General features: G+C 42.0%; 1 protein-coding gene across 2 annotated transcripts in view; it reads left to right on the top strand.

Annotated features, from left to right (window-relative positions):
• LOC119914141 (A-kinase anchor protein 2) overlaps positions 1-21,656 on the top strand; it is an 84,837-nt gene that overhangs the window by 23,960 nt on the left and 39,221 nt on the right. The window contains exons 4-8 of one of the 2 annotated variants that reach the window (XM_038733202.1): positions 1,945-2,066; positions 17,449-17,563; positions 17,912-17,933; positions 18,803-18,928; positions 20,330-21,157. In XM_038733202.1, the coding sequence (XP_038589130.1) occupies positions 1,945-2,066; positions 17,449-17,563; positions 17,912-17,933; positions 18,803-18,928; positions 20,330-21,157 (1,213 nt within the window). The remainder of the gene's footprint in view (positions 1-1,944; positions 2,067-17,448; positions 17,564-17,911; positions 17,934-18,802; positions 18,929-20,329; positions 21,158-21,656) is intronic. The other variant, XM_038733203.1, reaches the window with a different exon arrangement.

Raw genomic sequence — 21,656 nt, 5'->3', positions numbered from 1 at the left:
CCGTTTGACTTTAAACTAAGTTTGGCTCCAGACTTCAAATGTATTGTTTGTTTTATCACCTTTATTTAAACAAGAAAGCTATATTTTGTTCAAGATTTTTTTTGTGAGCATCTCAATGACCTAAATGATTAAGGAGAGGACAAAATGATCAATGAGCGATCTCAAAATGTACAAAAGAAGAGGTTTGACAGGGAACACCAACCACTGAAAAGGTCAAACATCCACAGGTATTTCAGTTTTTTACAATGTTCAAATTTGAATTCAGTGGTTAAAACGGATGTTGAAGAAGGCAAATCCATTCAGTCAAGTTGACAACGCTGAGTGTATGACGCACATGATCTGTGTGAGGTAAACCAACACACACGCAGACACAAACAAACAAATAGTCCCGCTGCCACATTCTGACAGCAGGTGGTAAATGCTTTGGAATAATTTCTGCAGAGCTCATTGTGTGGTGTGTGTCTCTATGTGTTTGTGTGTGTGTGTGTGTGTGTGGTTGTGTGTGTGTGTGTGTGTACGTGGAGGTACACACATACTGCTCATTGTCAGCTCTACGACTGTTAGAGCCAAGCAACAGTTTGACAGTAAACAGCCAAAGGTGAAGCTAAGTGTTCCCGCTCGACTCTGTTGTGGTAACAAAATAGAGTTCCAGACAGAGACGAGACATTAGCGACATAAACACACAGCTCCTGGCGTTCATCTTTACAACATTAAAGAAAAGAAGTTAGCCCCGTGTGAAGAGATGATTGGTACTTTAACCCCTGTTGATGCAGACAAAACAGTTGTTGAGATCTGTTGAGAGCCCTGATCTAGATCATACATCTCATTAACATAAACATTGTGCTAAGGCGTCTGCGGATGTTTGTGTGGTCCAATGTGTCTTGAGAGACAAAGATGCAGACAGAACTTCTATAAAGAGAAGAGGCAGAATAATCCCATTAGTTTTGTTAAACGTCAATGGGCAGAGCCAAAATGTTTCTCTGGCTTATTAACATCAGACAAGTCCATTAAAACAGGGAAGAGGAACAGTAAGAGTAGAGAAGTCTTACATTATGCTTAATCCCTGTTGAGATGGGCTGCAGCTTGATCTATGTGTCCAAAATGAAAGCACGAGGCAGATTCTTTGGAATTTAAGGAAAACAAATGTGTTCAAGTTCAAAGAAAACACTCGGGCATGAAGAGAAACAGACTTGTTTGTGGAGGAACAGTAAGAGATTGAGCAGTATCAGCAAAATATTGTGATGTACATGTACATCACAAGATAACTTACTATATATCATGGAGACAAGTTACTATAGTTCCCCGGCCTGATGGGACTCACCTTCAGCAGCGAATGTTTTGTTGTGAGTAACAGCTGAGAAAAGAGTATCTGTGTTATGTAAAAACTGTGTGCATGTGTGGGCCTACGTGTTTATTTGTTGGAACTGTGCTTGGCAGTCATCTCACAAATTAGGCTCCATAATGGAGGTCCACTGGCTGTTAATAGCTTCTAAGAGTATCACAACCAGGCTAGAAAAGAAGAGCTATTTGAAGAGATTATACTTATCTACATAATATAATTTCCAGCTGGCAAAACATTCCAAAAAATCAGCTTTGCAAATGTTTAATGAGCAACGAAATGCATTCAGGGACACATACAGTGTGATTTGGTCAGAAACTGCGAATGAAAACATAACTTTGTTTGTTTACAAGAAATCTCCACAAGGCACATGAGCAAACTGTTCACTAGCTGACTGACCAGCGGGCTCGTTTAGCAAAGTAATTATTATCATTAGCATTCTTATTTCTACAATGTCAAAAGCGCAAGTTGTTTATTTAAAAACACGACGCGCTCCCCACAGTCACTCTCAAGCTGAGGAGGGCCTCCAAAATGGCTGCCAGAATATTTAAAATCACATAAAAATCCCTCTGTAAGCACCCAACATGTTTCTGTTCCCTCCTCAGTCCAAAGCCATGCGAGAGCGATGGCTCCTCCAGGGAATGGGAGTGGAGGAAGGTGAGGCACGGCGGAAACAGCTGGAGCAGGATGAAGAACAAGGCAAGAGGCTGGAAGACATGATACATAGGTAAGGGACACCACAGTGACACTTGTTGTAGGGTTTGTTTAGTCTTCGGTGCGATTTTGCTGCTGGTCTGATATGCTGCACAGATGGGTTGAACGGAGCAACAATAGCAAAAGTTGTTGCATCTGTTTTTGTTACTACACATCTGCTTTTCTTTCCGTATTTCCTAAAATACCAATCATATCATCTATCCCTCCAGTCTTAAATCTGGTTGTCAGTTCTGGCACAGATTTTAACATCCCATCCAAACAACGTGACTGCATCAGTATGCATCCCATGTGATGCTACAAATCAAAAACGTGGACACTTCTAGCTGCAAAATGAAAATGTGAATAGCTATATCAAATTCTGAGGACATCAACAATAGTGTGCTTTAATTACATCAGCCCTATTTGAAGCATCAAGCCAGACACCCAGTATAGAGCTCTAATTTCGTGAGAGACTATATGTGGCTCAACACAAACACACTCACACACAAACCGTAACTGGAGAAGTATTTGATGTATTGGATTCGGCAGGGCAGCTCTGGAATCTAGCAGCTCTGTAACCTTAGAGCAAAATCTACCTTTTTCTCATGCAGTGGTGTGAAAACAAACACCAAGAGCTACTGTGTGTGTATATATATATATACATATCTTCTCTACAAACAGATATGACAAGAGCTGTCATGGAATGGAGAAAGAGGAGGATAGATGAAGAGAGAAAAAAGGGGGGGGGAGTTGTTGTAGAAAATTTGAGCTGGAGAGAGAAAACAGAGATACTCATGAAGCAGAAACAGAAAGATTGAAAGCAGGGCATAATTGTCAGAGGCAGAGTGGGAGGTATTGAGAAAGTTGAAAAAAGGAGCGAAAGGAGAGTGATGTGATTCTGTGGGCACTTCCTGCGTTTGTGTCTCTGGGAGGAGCTTCCTGATTCCCAGAAAGCATTGCTGTGAGATTACTTATTCCCTGATGAAGTTGGGGCATGAGATCATTAGTGCTGTGAATAAAGCGCCTGCCAGCTCTTGCCATCGTGATGCCTTGTACACTCGGTGGCAGGGTGGGAGAATTGGACAGAGCGGCTTGTGTTGTTTTTCATTAGATCTTTCTATAAGACCTGAATGAACTGTGGAAGTTGACTTGAAATTGATCAAAAGTCTTATTTTGTTTTTAGTTGTGTGATCACTGTGTGTATTGGGAGCCAAACTAAAAGGGCACCATGCCTGCGCTCTGGTGGACTGGTGACTAGATGGCGAGCATAGTTTTCCATAGACACAGAAGTCTGTATTTTACAACACAACAGTATTTCAGCTCGTTTGCATGTTACTATGTATTCATGCCCTGAAAAAGAGTGAATATGTTCGACAAAGATGCTGACTTTGACAAATAATTTATGCATCTATCTAACAGCACGGTCAAGAATGCCCTTGGAAGTTCATATAATGCCTGGAAAATAAAAAGTGAAGGGTGTAAAGGAAAAGCCTCTAAATGGGAGTTTGTTTCGCCACCATGTAGCAAAGAGTAGAGGAAAATAAGACTAACTGCTGCATCAGCAAAAACTAAATAAAGTATGGTGAAGAATAGTGGCGTGGAAGGCAAGACAGACTGTCAGTTCCAGGGCAGTGGGAGCAGAGTTAAAACTCATCATTGAGTGCAGATTTATCGCTTCATAGTTTAATGTATTTGAGCGACGGAGATCAGAGCACGCTCAGAAAATAAGGCTCTAAGAGGCTCTGGGTCAGGTTCAGTAAACCAGGCGCACGCTCCTCATCTATCAAATCTCTGCATGAAAGAGTCTCTGTTAGCCAGCAGCTACTGTAGGTTATCACCAGTGCTGAGATAACATCAACATTGTATGTTGTCACGACCACCAGGATAACATTCACTCTGGTAAAAACTGAACAGCAGTGAATGGTCAAAGAGAGAGCATTGTAGGTCCAAAGTACAGTTGCGATTGTGGAGCCACTTTGTGTGAATCACTTCATTCAGCTGCAGTTGAATAGACTTGTTGTCTGATACGCTGCTTCAAAGAGGCGGTATTGCAGCATGTGGTTTTAATTATTTACAAAAGCAATTAAAACCACAAAGATAATTCTTTACTGTGCTACACTGACGTGCTTTTGGACTGGTTGCAGGTTGTTTTTTTAACCAAATCCAGCTTTATTTATTTCCACAGTTTGTCAACAGACAGGAAGAAGAAAACCAAAGCAGTCTAAAATGCAAGTTAGACTCATGCTGCCATAATAGATGTCTGAGTCCACTAGACAACTGGATCACAAGGACGACCTGAATACATTCTGTATTTTTTAAACTCAGCGGTCAAAGTTAGGTTTGCAAAACCACAGTTTCAAAATCACCCATAGTGGCTCCAAAAAAATCCTGAATGCCTTAATTTCCCTGGCAGTTTTTGACAGAATCTAGAAGTTGGTAGATGTTGTTACTTGTTAAGCAATACACTAATTGTAACAGTTTTGCATGGAACAACCTGACATTTTTCTGGCCTGTTTATGCGTAAGCACAAACAATTCTCAAGCAATCACCAGTGTTAACAGATGTGTGCTGAAATGTGTGGGAGTCCAAGGAGTGCCTTCAGTCATACACAGACAGAACCTGAAACCCTGTAACAAAACAATTTTCCTAAACTACCTCAAAACATCGACCCTGGAAGGGAAAAAAGTTATGAAAAAGTTTTTAGTTCATTAATTTGAACTAAAATGTCAAATGATGTCGAGCTGTGAAGGTGGCCCACCCCTGTGTTTGTGTGTGTGTGTGTGTGTGTGTGTGTGTGTGTGTGTGTGTGCGTGTGTGTGTGTGTATGTCTGTGTCTGTGTGTGTGTATCAGGAAGAGGGTGTGGCATCTATATTTACTCTGTGGGACACCATCCCAGAATATCCTGTAACCCGGGAAACTGGAGTCTTTCCACCACCGATAGGGACAGAGGTGAACAGTCGGGACAAATGTGGACATCATCACAGTGTGTATATGTGTGTGTGTGTGTGTGTGTGTGTGTGTGTGTGTGAAGAGGAGAGAGAGAGAGAGAGACTAAAGCTATAATAATGAATAAACCTGGATTTACAGAAAAACTACAACCACCCCCACTTATAAACATTTCTGAAATAGACTCCACAGTCTCGTATCTAAAAGCCCAGAAGCCCTGGCGTCCGTTGCACTTTTATGGCTGCTAGACTAATAACACATGCACTGACTGGTGCACATTTTAATGACAGAAAGTGACAAAGACAAAGCAGCAGCCTTTTTATAGATGCTCGAGCCGTTTCATGCACTAAAGAACACACAAACAAGAGTGAAAGAAAGAGGAGGAACAGCTGTATCCGTCAGCGGAGAACAAATGCAGCGCTACCAAGCTTTCAATGCATGAAGAAAAATAGAAGAGAGGCAAGAAAGAACAAGCGTCCCTTCAGATTACCCATACGATTATGCAAACCTAATGGAAAGCACATTATAAGAAACAAAACACAAAGACATAAGGACAACAGCAGTGTCTTTGTGTGGCGCTGCCTGCTGTTGACCTTAAACTGGAAATCACATAAAGTGATGGGGGGAAACAGAGCAAACAGTGCAATCTTTGTACAGGTTATTTCATACACATACCTGAGGTCATTGAGACCGGAGAGAGCACAGACAGAAAAAAAATAAATAAAAGAGAAAGGGGAAATAGGGGCAGTTTGTGTCGTAGTTGTGACAAAGGAAGAGAGCAATGAAAAATAGCAGCCAATGTGCGTGCAGGAGAAGAGGGTTACTTTGCAAAACCCTGGTGAAGAAACAGACAGAAGGAGACAGAATGAGAGAGTGTGGCAGCAGCAGTGGTAGTTTTACAGATATCCCTATCATTACATGGACAGGCTAAGTAAACAGAGAGAGGGACACAGCAGCAAAAGGCCCTTTCACAATGTGGCTCTGGCCTGAGCCACACCATGCTACTTTTGGATTATTGCTTGTTTCATGTTGCACAGACAGCCCCCAGGCAGATGTAGCCATCATTGTAGGGGAGCACTGCGGTTTTTATACAGCATTTCCTGCCACAGCTACAGGACAAATTTCTCAACTATTTCGAGGATAAATTTAACTTTGTCTATTTCAAAAATCAGAGAGTGTGGAATTATAGTTTGCAGCATTGATAAAAAAAAGAAAGCCATTGCAGCACGATGAGCCCATGCATCTGAATACTCTATTAAACTCTTTATTTTCTATTCCTTAAATGTATTAGGAGCATATTAACATATTCACACCTTTCTTATTTTTCCTGTTTATGTAAGCCATGTGTGCCAAGACTATTGTGAGCTACTACTGAATCCTGCTGCAGCAGCGACCTCATTTCTCTACAGGAGATCAATACTGTTTCATCTAATCTTGTCTAAACTATCAATCAATTACCAGACCAGAAAACCTCCGGTGTAAACTGTGCTGAAGAGGCAGATGGAGTCTGGAGGATACACAAGGTCCAGCAGGCAGTCTGGCTACAGCAAACTATACTTATTGCAACAAGCCCATTGATATGCCCTGTATCACGTTACATAACGTTCTAAGAATATTTGTCTAATATTTTGCCTCACAGTGGCAGTATAGGAGCACGTCGTTTTTAACTGACCAGAAAAGCATGATGCACTTCAGATCAGATCATTTAACGATGTCCTGTAAACCTGTCCATATTCTGAGCTCATCACCATCATTTTAGGTCGAGCTGAATGCAATGAAAACAAACTGCAGACACCAAACTTTACATAACAAAACTCCTTCAACATTAATCAACTTCAAAATTAGTCACTGACATAGTTCAGACCAAGACACCATGTTAGGATAGACTGCATTTAGAGCAGGACACAACCATGAGTCATGTTGGACATTTACTGTAGATAAAGTCAGATCCAACACAGCCTCCTGTATCTAAACCAAAGTCCAAGTTTACATTAAGTGAAGGTCCTGCCTGAGGTCAATCTTTACACAGACGATATACTACTTGGAGCTGGAACCAGACTGTCCCCTCTCTGAAGAGATTTGGTTGAGACTTTGAGCATATACATATTAAGTCAGTTTTTTGATAAATCAAAAATGAATCCTCAAAACATTAGGCACTTAAAAAGTAAGAAAGAAGACTGAAGCGGAGGCTTACTGCTCTAAATTGATTACCGTTGCACAGGGGTGAAGCGAGCCATACTGTAACAACACATGGAGGCTTGCGAAAACTGCACTCTGGACTACTCACGTTTGGAGGAAAACATCTACCGGCTGAAGAATGAAATCCGGGAAAAGGACAAGTTTATCGATGGCTTCTCGTCGGTCGCATTGGCCCAGCTCAAGTACATCTCACATATTCAAAGCTCTTCTGCTTTGTCATCCCCATCCCGGTTCTTGCAGGCCGTGATCTCCAACTCTGCCTCCACCCTTCCATGGCTAACATCGACCAGTACTGGAGCCGGCATCGGGCCGGAAGCCTGTGAAGGAGGTCCACTGGCTGATGCAGTGGATAACGTGGAGCTGAGCGCCATCTCTTCAGCAGCGCTGGGAGAAACGTAGGCTCTAATGGGTGCCAAACCCTTTTGCACCCCCCACAGGGTGATCCCTCTGTCCCAACCTTCATGGGCCGAAGTGGTGCGTGGAGGCAGGAGCTGCCCGGAGCTTGCGATATCAAAACCTCACCTAGAGCTGTCAAACCACTACGCCACTCTGTCTGATGAGGCTCCGGTCCCTTCATCGGAAGTTTCAGTAGATCAACTACCACCGGAGCTGGAGAAACTCCCTCAAAACAGCCAAACCTTTCTACATCTGTAGATGTAGCAGGGAAATCTTGCCAGCCAGGTCTAGCAAAATGTAATGACCAACCCCTTGTATCGGTCAAGTTCACTTCCAAGTCCTCTTCTCGTCGCAGGTTGTTCAAGGAGGCTGTGTCCAGAAGGAGCACTGGAGGCTTCTCAAAGTCGGACACCACCCCCTCGTTGCGCAGGTCCTCTGTCGCATCATTTCACCCACAGTTACTGAAGGTTGCGCACACTTTGGTCCCTGAGCTCGCTTCCACTGGTCCTGACAGAGCCCAGTCTACATCCCCCCAGCCATTTTTCCCTCCCTCAACACTTCCATAACAAGAAATGTGGGTTTCTTTAACGCCGTCACACTCTGTTTTCCTGGTGCTATGGTTACTGACATCTTAAAAGAGCTCCGGGTTTTACTGCCATCACTCCCATCCTCTATTAAAAGAGTAATAGTCAACGTGGGAGCAAATGAAGTAGCTCATAAGCAGTCTGTATTGACCAAATTAGAACTCCTTTTGAACTTCTTAAAGCAGTGCGGGAAGTCCGTGTTTGTCTCAGGTCCCATTCTCTCAGTTGGCCATGGTGCTGGTCGTTTTAGCAGACTCCTCAGTCTCCATGACTGGCTACAAGTTGCCTGTAGGGCTAATGAAATTTGCTATATTGATAACTTTAATATCTTTTGGGAACGACCCTCGCTTCCTGCGCCCCCCTGTCCCCTCCATACACCCTTCCCCCTGGCTAAATGACGCCATTCGTTTTAGGTGTAAATGTAGGAATACAGAGCGACTGTGGAAATCCACTAAGCTTCAAGTCCACCGCATGTATTATAAGGACCTTTTAACTGAGTTTAACACTATGGTTAAGGAAGCGAGAGCAAACGCAACTTTAAAGTCCTGTTTGTCACATTTAACAACATCGTAAATCCTGCACCTCCTGAAGTTCCTATTTTTTCAAACGACGATGTACCAAATTTCTTTCAGGGCTAGCATCATCCCCTCTGCTACATCTGTCTCTGATTGTCCTTCCCGGCCACCAATATTGGAACATTTTAATCCCATTTCTCAAAAGGACCTCACTGATCTGGTGGCCAGTATGAAATCCTCCTCAAGCCCTGTAGATATTTTACCCACCACCTTGCTCAAACATGTGATTGGGACTGTTGGGTCATGTTTGGTCTCTATCCTTAACAGTTCCCTCAGCTTTGGTTTTGTTCCACTTCATTTAATAATAATAATAATTCAACCTCCTCTGAAAAAAAACAATCGGGATCCATCCCTGTCCAAAAATTACAGGCCTATTTCCAAGCTGCCGTTCATCTAAAAAATACAAGAGAAGCTCACTGACACTCTCACTGCCCACAATATACTTGACAAGTTCCAATCAGGTTTCCGTCAGAATTATTCCACAGAAACAGCACTTCTTACGATCTCAAATGATATAGTGATGTCTTCTGATGCGGGCAAGTGCTCTGTTTTGGTGCTGCTCGATCTTAGTGCAGCATTCGATACAAGTGACCACAGCATCCTGATTGATAGGGTTAGGAAGTGGGTGGGTATCTCTGGGATTGCTTTGGACTGGTTCTCTTCCTACCTCTCAGAGAGGAGCTTCTCTGTGTCACTGGGAACTCACATGTCCAAAACTGCTGCTCTATCCTGTGGTGTGCCACAGGGTTCTGTCTTGGGCCCAATTTTATTTATATTGTATATGCTCCCCTTAGGCAACTTTTTATTTCAATTATTGGTTATTTCAAGGGTATTTCTTATCAGTGTTACGCTAATGATATCCAGCTGTATGTCTCTTTTGGGTCAGATGAGTATGACAAACTGACCCCACTATGCCTCACTGCCATTAAAAGCTGGATGGCTAAAAACTTCTTACAACTGAACACAGACAAGATTGAAGTCCTTATTGTTGCACCCAATAGCATAGCTCCCTCGATCACCCAGCATATTGAATCACTTTCATCAGCAGTACAATCAAATCTTAGAAATATGGGTGTAATGTTTGACACATCAATGCACTTTGATCAACATGTTAAAACTCTGACCAGGTCGTGTTTCTTTCATTTAAGAAACATTGCCAAGCTCAAACCTGTTGCCTCAAAACTAGAATTTGAGATGATAATCCATGCTTTTATTTCTTCCCGCTTAGATTATTGCAACTCCCTTTTTACGTCTCTTAGCAAGTCGTCCCTGCATGGTCAGGCACTCGGGTACATCTCCGATATGCTGCACCCGTATATTACTACTAGGCCACTAAGATCCTCAGACCAAGGCCTACTAGCTGTGCCGCGTGCACGTCTCAAAACTAGAGGTGACCATGCTTTCCAAGTGGTTGCACCAACACTGTGGAATACTCTTCCGTCAGACCTACGCTCTGAGGTCTCAGTCGAAGCATTCAAAAATTTTCTTGCTCTGTGAAAGGTGCTATATTAAATCAATTTTACTTACTTACTTACTTACTTGATGTAAGCCTGTTAAACTGTTGCATTTTGTTATTGTTAGAGCAACAGGATTGTGACATTTTAGGTTTAAGATGTATTTGTATTTAATCAATAAGAGCTGAAAACAATTAGTCAATTAATTAATTGACAGAAATGGATCTGTGATTAATAGATTCAGTTGTTTAATCAATCAAGCACACTAAATATTTTGTGGCTCCAGCTTCTCCAGTTGGGAAGAATTGCTTTGTATGTTTTTATATTGTTGTAAACTGACTAACTGTTGGTCAAGCAAAGCAAGACTAAACTATGAAGTGATTAAGAAACAAATGAAAGACAGATTCCTCAACAAAAAAACCCCACAAACATGGACATAACCCAGTTTTGATAAAGTTCATAACTCTTCATAATTCCCAGCTCCTTTGACTGTAGAAAAATGCAAAATGTTTCATCTTTTAAAGGACCTGGAGAAGTTTTAAAATACATGTGCTTTTTTCATGAGAGTCACAGCACCAGAGCAGACTGTACAGTGCTTCCCATGCTGTGAATTAAGGCCTTTTAGTATGATACAATGCTGCTCAAGGACTGAGCTGGGACTTAAAGACAGCTCTCAGCTCTGTCAAAAATACATCAGGATATGTTGCCTACGGCACAACCTCTAATTTGCCTTTCTGTACCCTTTAAACTGTAAACAATGGCACAGATGAAGACTTGAGACAGAGATAGAAAGATATATATAATGCATCGTTAGGTCTGTGTGTGAATTTCAGACATGGACAGTTAATCGTTCATGATAAAAAATAGATTGGAACAAAGAGCTGTATGAGCTCCTTATCTGTTTGGTTTTTTTTGTCACTCTTTGTCCTGTTTGTGATCTGGAAGACAGATCAACACTCAGGACAGAAACAGGAGGAGGCAGACTTCTGTATGACAGCGTTAGATCTTTATCTGGGTCAATGTGCCTGCTTACATTAGAGACAGAGTTCAGATACATGACACAGCTTTGATCGCTGACCAGTGGTTTTGTTCAGTGTGAGTAAGCGAACATGCAAATATTGACCGGTCTTGCTTTCTAGCGAGTGGAAAAAATGTTTGGCTTCACCGGGGTTCATTAGGCTGAACTGAGTTTGTTGATTTTCAATGTGGTTGCAGTTGAATGTGGAGGCCACTGATGTTCATCTGTGTTGGTGTTTTAGGTGTGGTAATCTTCACAAATCAACACAACTTTTATTTGAAACCATTATGGTCCTGTAGCGTTTATGAGCTGCATAATTATAATGTAGTTGTAAGCATATATAAGGACATTTTCAGGTGATTATTAGTGTAGAGTATTTGTTATAAATTCTCCTATGAAGACATTTTGTATGTTCACAGAAGGAGTTTATCACATTTATGAAAGGCTTATATACTGCTTATAAATGTTAAATCACTGATGAATAACAATTGGAGAAAAGTTTTTTTTTAAAACATAAAATCCACAGTGTACAAAACCTGTGTTGTTCCTTCATTTGTTTTTATTTTGCATTACATTTTAATAGACGAATCAACAAGTTGAGAGCGGCAGTAAGAACTATCCTGTGTAAACTTAAACTTCAGCTACACTTACTTTCAGGGGCTCCTAGGAAAAGCTGTGGCTCTATGGCTTTGCCCACTGAGGCTTACCTCAGCCAATCAGGTTTTTTCATCCTGCGAAAAGCTCTGCGTCTTCAAAGTGTACAAGAAAAAGAGAAGAACTGTACCTAGAAAGCAACTTTGCTAGATTCACACACAGCACGCAGAATCATGAATACACAATGTGGTTAGACATCCTCTCCTATACCCTCAGTCCATCATGCTTTTGTCTGCCTCTGTGTCTCTGACAGTCTGTGTGTCACATGGACAAACACACACGTCCACCTCACACAAAACCAGATGTCTGCTCTTCCTCCTTCTGTATGATGTGGAAAGCAGTTGCTGCCCACCCAGACGTATCCATGGCAACTGGCCTGCGGCGGGTTGACAGGGCGGACACCGGTCTCTTTCAGAATCGCCACAGAGATAGTCACACCGCCAGGCACAGTAGTGTGGGGAAGGAGGGACAGTGTGAGGTCATGGCCCCATCTCTCTTAATCACAAGCGCGCCCACACACACATACACACACACACACACACGCAATAACCACATAAGCCACTCTGCAATAAAGACAATCTAAAACATTTTAAGTTGATTAGGTATTAGATAGATGTCTTGTTTTGCAAGTCTAGACTTCTCTTTTGCACATTTTTAAATACATATTTGTTTATACTTTATAGTATTTCATTATGAAATACTGTACGCACTGCATGATCTAAAAATAAGTGGGACCTCTAATAATATGTTATCCTTCTGGCAGATTTATAGACTTCATTCATAATTCATTTATCCCCTCACAAGTAGTAACCAGTGTAACAAACCTCTAAACCGAACAATGACCACTTCATTCTTTACCTCTTAACACAACACATTGCAGGATTAGTGATAATTAAAGGGAGGTGAAGGCGGGAAATACTAGTTTAATAGTAAGGGTCATGAAACAATCCGTCCATCATGTTAATTCTTCCCTTTCTGCGCTCACAGGGTTGGTCATGTTTGATCACTAGAGGACGCCAGACACAACCTTGAGGTTTCTCTTTGCACTGACACAGTCAAAGACACAGTGAATTAATCCGGTCTAATAGACTCGTAAGAAATGTAGCCTTTGTGAAGCATCATTGAGGGAAGTATTGATCCAAATTAAGAATTTAGGTTGAAGTTTGCTGTGGTGTTTTAGTGGATTGCATTCTGACATATGGATGCTCAACAATTTGCCTTCCTCCTTTCATACTCACCTAGTTCCAACCTTCCTTCCCATCCTTCTCCATATCCATGTACTACCTACATGTCCTACATACCATCTTACCTACTCAATATTTTTTACAGTGGAGAAACTTATTAGTTACCACAGACACAGTTGGAGTCTCTACTGGAGTATAGCAGTGATAGTAGAGTGGATTTTCATTTGGGGTCATACTCACAGAGGAGGATTTAGATTAGATCAAAAATGTATTTATGATAAGACAATTTTCTCCTAGTTTTATAAGCAACTTACAAGGATTTATTTATTTATATATTTACAGTGCTTCAAGTTGCAGTGATGTAGTAGGATGAGAAACCTGCAACAATCAATAAATCTTGTTTCTTCTTGCCCAATTTTGGAAAGACCTCATGCAGCTTACAAGAAGCAGAAGTAAAAGCCATTCACCACCATAATAGGAAAAAGGGAAATGAGATACGGAGGAGAAGGAAAGAGTGGCCACACGAGAGGTAACTGTGTACAAACATCTGCTACAGAGAGAAAATACGTAGGAGAGGGTACAACAAGACACATGGAAGTTTTCATCTCCAACCCGATGGACACACTGTACAGTTTGTGTGTTAGTGGTCCAAATCAGCATTTGGTGGTCTCCATGGCTCAGTTCCAGTGAACTACAGAATCTAAAAGTTTAAGAGTATTTTGTTGAGTTCTGTGTTTGACTTTGAATTTGAATTGTGGTTTACTTTGCCTTAATTACGTTGGGACAGAATGTATTTTGTTATTTAGGCTACTGGTGTCCTGTTTGACAGTATAAGATCTGGAAGATGCATAGTCTTATCCCACCACCTGTATCTGTATGAAAGTATGCAGTAATGTTAGTTGGTCTACATATCATTGTCATTTAAGCACTTTTTTACTTTTCTGATTGTGTTAATCAGAGCACAGTAATAAGAATAACAGGACATATTGATTAAACAGGCAGTAGACTCAGTGTTTGTTAGCCTGTTAGCCCGTCCATACTAGTAATGGCAGACTGCAGAGTTTTGCCAGACTTGCTGTTACAGTTGGTTCATAGACAACTTTCAGTACTTGTTATTAGTGTTAATAATTGCATTACATCTCGAGTTTTGTTTCCTATTTTCTACTGATACACCATACAAGCGGATTGGGGTGATTTTTGTTTTTGCTGAAAGATTAATTAGCTAGTAGCATCATCAAAATTATGACAAGTAAAGTAAGACACCTCACAATTTCACATTTTGTCAGCTTCATGGAGTCAAGTACAACTTCCACTTCACTTCCACACAGTCCTGTTAGCATGCCCTGCATCTTTGAGGCCTGAAAGGTGTCCAACATTGGTTGCTCGAAAATCTGAAAGACCCATCAGTTTGATGTGTTTAGAGGTCCAGGTATAGGGAGTAGTCCACGTACATCATTGTAGTGCGTTAGTCCTTGTAACTCAGTCCAAGGTTTGGTGATTGTTTCTCATATCAGCAAGGCTAAAGTTAATACAGTCCAGCATTACTGTATTTATAAATAACCACCGTCAAGACTTCTAGACCATAAAATGGAAAATATATATATATATAGTTGCTTGAAAACTACTCAAGAAAAGGTAAGAGTGCTGAAAGGAACAGCATAAGTATCATGGTTTGTAATAACACACTTTCACCTACTTAATGCCACCCACAATATGCTACATGCTACAGTATAGGTATAAACAAAATAAATGATTAAGCAGACATGTTGCTTTCAAGTTTAGTCCATCATGGGCCAGTTGTGCTGCATTATAATGGACAATACTCTCTGATAAGACTCTGGCTCTCCTCAATATTGACAGTGGTGTTTAAATAGCTTTCATGCATGTTGCTATATTTGTTACATCCTTTCCGTAAAAAGAGACAATACACTGTTGTTTTTTTAATACATAGATCTTTGATTCGTCCAATTTCAAGTCACACTGAATGACCCCGAACTGTACTGATTATTTCGATCCAGACAATGGCTTCAGGGCACACTTACATAAAGCCAATTTATGCTTTGTTCAGTTTTCAGAAGTAAACGAGATTTCACATCTGAAGTACTGTGTGGTTTCATTCAGCAGAGACAAACTGCAGATTTGTGTGACAGATGCAGTCAACAACAGCTTTACTTGCAGAACAACTCCACTCCACTGCTGCACCAACACAATACACCACAGCTTCTGCAGTATGTGTGTTTACTGCTCTGCTGTAGGCATACTCTCTTGCAAAAGAGATATTGATCTCAATGCGATTACCTGATTTTAAAAAAAGGGTTAAATGTTAATGTGATATACCAACTGGCTAAGGTTGCTGAGGGTATGTATATACCAACGAAGAAGGGCATTTGGTCCTCACAGTTATAAAGCTATCTAGTGCCAGAGTACAGTCTTCAGGTAGCTGTATAACACAAACATCACACGGCTGAAGATGAACTTGAGTAGAAACTTTGGCAGATGGTGAACTGATGAATGCCAACTGTGGGGAATTGTTTCATTAAACCTCAGTGGTCAGAGCCAAGGCACCACGTTTTCTGGAGAACATTAAAGACACAATTCTTGATTTTGTTAGTGCCAAAAAATCCTAAAATATCCTCCCTGTTCACTGTTGTTATTTGAAAAACTCTTGACCTATTCACGCTAAAAGCCTGGGCATTCGTACATCTGTAAACTGCTTCAGATAAAATGTCATTCAAATGTAAACAGTAAAGTTAGTACAGTGTGTACTAGTGCTCGTTCATGGTCACTAATGCTGATATGATGGTTGAGCCCTATTGATTCTGGAATACTGTGGGAAGAGCCACAGTTTATGGCTTTGTTATGAACCTTAATCTATTTTACACAAACATGAGCACAATGACGCACAAATTCCAGTGTCCCAGAGGAGTGTATTCTGAAGTGTTGTGAGTGCTGGCAGTAAGTGAGTAAGGAAGCAACCCAGGTCCTCCTCCCTGACTGCTTCCTAGTATTGTGGCTACATCCATCTCCTAGATGTCCTTGTGAGCATGCATGTATGTGAGCGTGTATATGTATATAGGTCTATTAGACATGCAATTTTAGGAGTGTTACTGACGTATTGAGTGTGTCCTAACCAGAAAAACATGGCAACCAGAATTGGTTGAACTGACATTTCTAAGAGTCTCTTTGTACTAAGATTAGAAACAGCTTCTTTGGGAAAAGGTTGGTAGATCGTAGAGTGTAAAAAGTCTATGACAGTGGAGGCCATGCTGCCTTCGGTCTTCTACTGATCAGTTTAACATCTTTTTACCATGAATGTGATCTTTTCATAACCATAACCAATTAATTTTAGTTGCCCAAACCTAACCAGATCTTCACCTGGACCATGGGCAGCAGATCAGAAAGCCGCTTATATTATATTTATATATATAATAGTCACTTTTGAAACCGCATTATGAGATATTTTGGAAGGCAATGATGAACGTGAGAAATTGTTGTATCTATCATACTGTTACATACTGTTACATGGCCTGACTACATGAAATCACACTCAAAATGCAGATCAGGATTTAGGGGATTTCTTACATTCATTACAATAATAAAGACAAGACACTGATTCTCACACCTTCTGCAAATAGGATTAGCAGCGCAGGATATCCTGTGTGGGTCATGTCATTCCTCAGCCTTGGTGTCAGAATAATCTCAACCAACAACTCAATCAGGATAAACTGCATAACTATGGCAATAATTATGTTAAAATGGGATTTATGTTTTATAACCTATAAAAACATTTGTTTTTGCATTAAACAGCGGATGTCATTCTGGACATGATGAGCCATGGTGCCCAACTGACTATTAGACTATAGAGGAGGATGTAGAGATTTGTCCATCAGGAAAAGCTCTTGGCCAGATAGCTGCACATTTTTACTGATCCCCAATCTCTGTCTAGTCATTTCATGTGTTTGGAGTATCTGGATTATATCTAGATCAGAATAATCAAAGGCTGGTGTAAAGGCACCCAGGATGCACTGACGACAGACTGAAATCTGATGGCCAAAACCAGCTGGTGTAAAGCACATTTTAAACAGATACCGTACAGTACAGTGTAAATGAAGTACGTTTTGCATTTTTACTTACAAGAAATAGTAACTGGTTTTCAGACTAGTTAACTGTAAATGTGGCTAATTTAAAAAAAAGTTAATGTAATGTGGTTAACTTGTATTGGCAAGCAATCTAAAGTCAAATCCGCATTCTCACAATGACTTTATTCCTAATAATGACCTTCAAACTCTGTTTTCCAGACAACATAATCCTGTACAGGGCAGCAAACTTGATTCTTCAACTTGAACATGGTATTTGGAAAATCATGACAAAAAATGTCTTCTATATGTTATTTTTGTGTTTCCAGGCTGGAGTCTGAAATTGGTGCACTTGAGAGTGAAGAGTCTCAGATATCAGCCAAAGAGCAGGTTCTACGGGAGCGTCTGAAAGAGACGGAGCGCTCAATAGAAGACCTGCAGAAGGTATAAGAACATGAACTGTCTAGAACCTTGTGTGAACTCTTATTGAAATGAACTGCTTGTTTTTAAAGTAGCGACAGGATACAGAATCTAATCTGGCTTTTTCTGAAATAACGGGATGATAGTGACAAGAAAAGACAGACCAGAATGTTGTTGTTAAAATGCTTTATGTGGAGAAAAGCTATTAAATATGATCTCATTAGAAAATCTATTACACTATAGCCTACTTTGTTAAAAGTATTAATTATTTTTATTATATAAAGCCTTCAATTATGATTTTTTTTCAAAAACTCAAAAAAATATATCACTCTTCTATTGCTCATGTGGATTTTCTCTCGCTCTCTCTTTCAGAGTCTGATGACCCAGGATGGAGGTGTGAGCGATGACACACACACATACACACACCAAAAACACACTAACACACATCAATGAGATGGTGTCCTCCCCTGAGTTATTGTTGTATCCTAGCAGTGGGGTCTCTCTCTTTCTATTCCTGTGTTTGTGTGTTTGTGTGTTTTTGTGTGTGTGTGTGTGGGGGGGGAATAATAGTCTCGCTGAGGTAGGAGAGATGCAGGCCAGGGCACGCTCTTGAACCCCTAAACACACAGTCACGCATACCCACAGACACGTACACATAGACATTTATATACCTGCACACAAACACACACACACACAGAACCCGGCTCAGCGAGACTATTGAAGCACACACACACAAGGCCATGACTCTGCAGCCTGCAGTCGCTGGCTTTATCCCCCTCTATTCACCAACAAGCCCTGTAAGCCCCTAAAGCTTTGTTCCTGCTATCGCAAACACACACATACACACACACACTCGGCAGTAACAAATATACAAAAACACGCACACGCTTCTGCTGCATAAGCACTGAACCTCAGGGGTGCTAGAGTTGCCGTGGACACAGAAACAGAGAGCTGAAGGGAGTTAGATGGTGTGTGTGTGTTGTGCGTTAGTGTGTGCATGTGTTTGGACGGGTAGGGTCACTCAGGGGTGTGGTTAGTTTCTCTGTAGGGGGGCTGGACTGTATGTGCGTGTGTGTATTTTTGTGCCAGGGTGTGGTTACACATAACTGAGGTGTGTGTAATGTGTGTGTACTCAGCGTGCATGTGTGTGTATTGGCATGTGCCTGGTGTGTGTGCTTGGGCGTGTGCTCGTGGCTCTCCCTCACGGCCTCTAACGTCCCTCTGACCATGTGTCATTTCCCCTCCTGTGCTCCTGCTGACTAGATGCCACCGGCTGCATGTCCGCCCATCTATCGGACTGCACGGACCCCGATCCCGACCACCACATCCTGGCCCCGCAGCCCCGGACCGGCCCACCTGCGCTTGGAGAGCACGCCATACCAAGACCTGGTAAGACAGAGGGTGGAGAGGAGGGCGAGGGAGGGGAGAGAAGAGAGAGGGAGGGAGGGAGGGAGGGAGGAAGGGAGGACAGGAAAGTTTTGGGCTGCAGCCAAGTTGGATTATAACCAGGACAAACTCACGCGCACGTGGAGGCTGGACAGGCACAGATACGCACACGTTTGGACAAATTGAGTCAAATGACATATGAACAGTTGCACATTCATGTCTCCTGTCATAAATTCATAATGGCATACACATATACTGAAAGCACACTGACATCAGGCACTGGATCAGTGCTGTCTCCAAGGTCAAGTTAGTAATAACTTTTGATAGGACTACATTGTAGACTGTAGAATTTAAATCAATTACTTTTATTAGCAAAATACAAAATTATTAAGATCAACATCAGTTTAAGTATCATATTAAGTATATTCTTATTAGTAGTAGTAGCAGTACTGAAATCATATTGGTATTAGAGACAGTTTAATGGCATTTTAGACTCTGTTATAGTATCATCATATTTTTTTGTTTTAGTCTGAGACTTAGTTGCATTAGTGCATTCATTTTTATGTAATAGTACAACTCGGCTGTATTTCAGCAGTAGGTTTACTGCTATTAGCTTTAGCTTTGGTATTAGTGGATTTAGGATTAGTAGTAGTTTTACTCTTAATAATTGTATTAGTTTTAGTCTTTACTCTCAGTAATATCAATATGGTTTCTCTCGTTAATGGAAAAAAGTTAAGCAATAGTGTTTTGGCTCTTGTTAAGTTCATTTGTTACATGTTTGTTTCACTGTATTTAGTGTTGATAACTTTGCAGTGGGGCAGTGTGATAAAGTTAGATAGCAGTGTGGATGATTCATCTGCAGTAAGATAAAGCTTTTACAGCAAAATAGTGTAAGAACAGAACTAAACTGCAGGTATGATTATTCTTTTTTCAATCTTTAAACTTAATATTTACTGAATATGCTTTACTGCAATAGCAAATGTGTTTATATAGGCTAATCACTACATGAAGTCCCCCGTTTGAGGACTAAAGGTAAAGTAGACGTGTATTTTTTAACGTCAGTACTTGTCCACACATGGATTAAGCACGGTGAAGGAAAGGCTGTCTCTGCATCTGTGGTTTGCAGGATGAGGTTAAGTTAATGTTTTGTGTTTTACTAATAGCATATATTTCAGTTTGAATGAGAAACTCATATTGCAGATATCAGTTTTTCAGAGAACACTGTGTCCCCACCCTCACGCTTTACTCCCTCCACCTTTTCCTCCCAATACCCCCACCTCCTCCACTGGTCCCTCCCCACCCCTTCACTTTTCCTCCAAACCCCATTCCCCTCTGCATCAACCCCTCCCTCCTCCCTGTCTCTCCTCCCATTCACTCATCCACCCCTCCCTCCCTTCCTAACAGCAATGTTTGCCATGGAGATCAACGTACAGAATGACCCACAGACCGGCGAGCAGCGCATCCTGTCAGCCAACCGCGTGAGCCCGCTGGATGCGGCGTCGCGCGGTATCAAAGTCTACGATGATGGCAGAAAAGTGGTCTATGAGGTCACTTCCTCTGGGGGCGTGTCCACCACCACCGTGGAGAACGGTTGGAGCTCTGCACAGGTTGACCAGCTGATCCAGCGAGCTGCCAGACCTGTCGTTCAAGGAGGAGATGGCAGCAGGTGTCAGGTGACAGTGACCCCAGGTGCCCCTCAGGCCTATGTTTCCCCAACAGATATTGATGATCTGTCTCCGCCCTCCTGTGCCCCGCCATCCATCCCTTCAAGCCCACCAGCCCAGGTCACCCTCCAGAGGGAGCCCCAGCTTGGCATGATGCCACCCTCTGCTCCTATTACAACCCAGCCCGGCACCTCAGCCCACCCAGGTGCCGAGCTCACCTCCCTACCCCAAGCCAGTGCGGAACACCCAGTCACCATGGTGTTCCTTGGCTACCAGGACGTTGAGGATACGAGCGAGAGCAGGCGGCTGCTAGGTTTTGATGGTGCCGTGAAGGCTGAGGTGGTCCTGATCGACGAAGACGATGAGAAATCTCTGAGGGAGAAGACGGTCACTGACCTGTCCATCATCGACGGCACAGCAGCTGACCTCGTGTCAGGGAGGCCGGCCACATCTGAGGCCGCCAGCACGGAACTGTCATCTGACGGCCGTGAGCCTGACAGCGCCTCTTCGCCCCCCGTGAATCCCGACGCCAACACGGTCCCCCCGCCCGGCCTCACCCCTGCCACAGGTACAGACAAGAGGAAACGCTGCGAGTGCTGCATCCTCATGTGACTGAATCTTCTCCCTCTTCCACCCTTTTATCATTACCCACAACACCCCTCTCTTCCCCTCTGTCTCTGGATGGTTACTAACAGAAGCCCTGCCTTCCTCGTCCTCCTCTGGACTCTGATCGGCCAGCACACACACGCACACACACATGCTCTTGTCTAACCTTTGACTTTTTACTCAGTTATGTTATTACCCCTACATCTCTGCTTTTTGGTTACTGTCTCTGTCAACATGGAGTCTGCCTTTTTCCTCCTGTCACCTCAGACAACACAGTATATTTCACAAATTCAAATTAAGCAGGAATGAAGCTGTCTTGCTGCTATGATAATGGCACAGACATACAGCTGGAGAAAAATGATGTTTGTCAACAAACAGCTTAAACCAGGTTATATAAAACTACTCTCAGAGGTCAATTGCCATGCTGTCTAACCAAACAGTATGTCTGGCTCTAAGGACAA

Source organism: Micropterus salmoides, unplaced genomic scaffold, assembly GCF_014851395.1.
Source record: "Micropterus salmoides isolate LMB-PRFRI ecotype aquatic unplaced genomic scaffold, ASM1485139v1 Ms_hic_scaffold_20, whole genome shotgun sequence".
Taxonomy (NCBI): domain Eukaryota; kingdom Metazoa; phylum Chordata; class Actinopteri; order Centrarchiformes; family Centrarchidae; genus Micropterus; species Micropterus salmoides.
The sequence above is the reverse complement of the archived record's forward strand: the minus strand, read 5'-3'. Positions and strand labels throughout refer to the sequence as shown.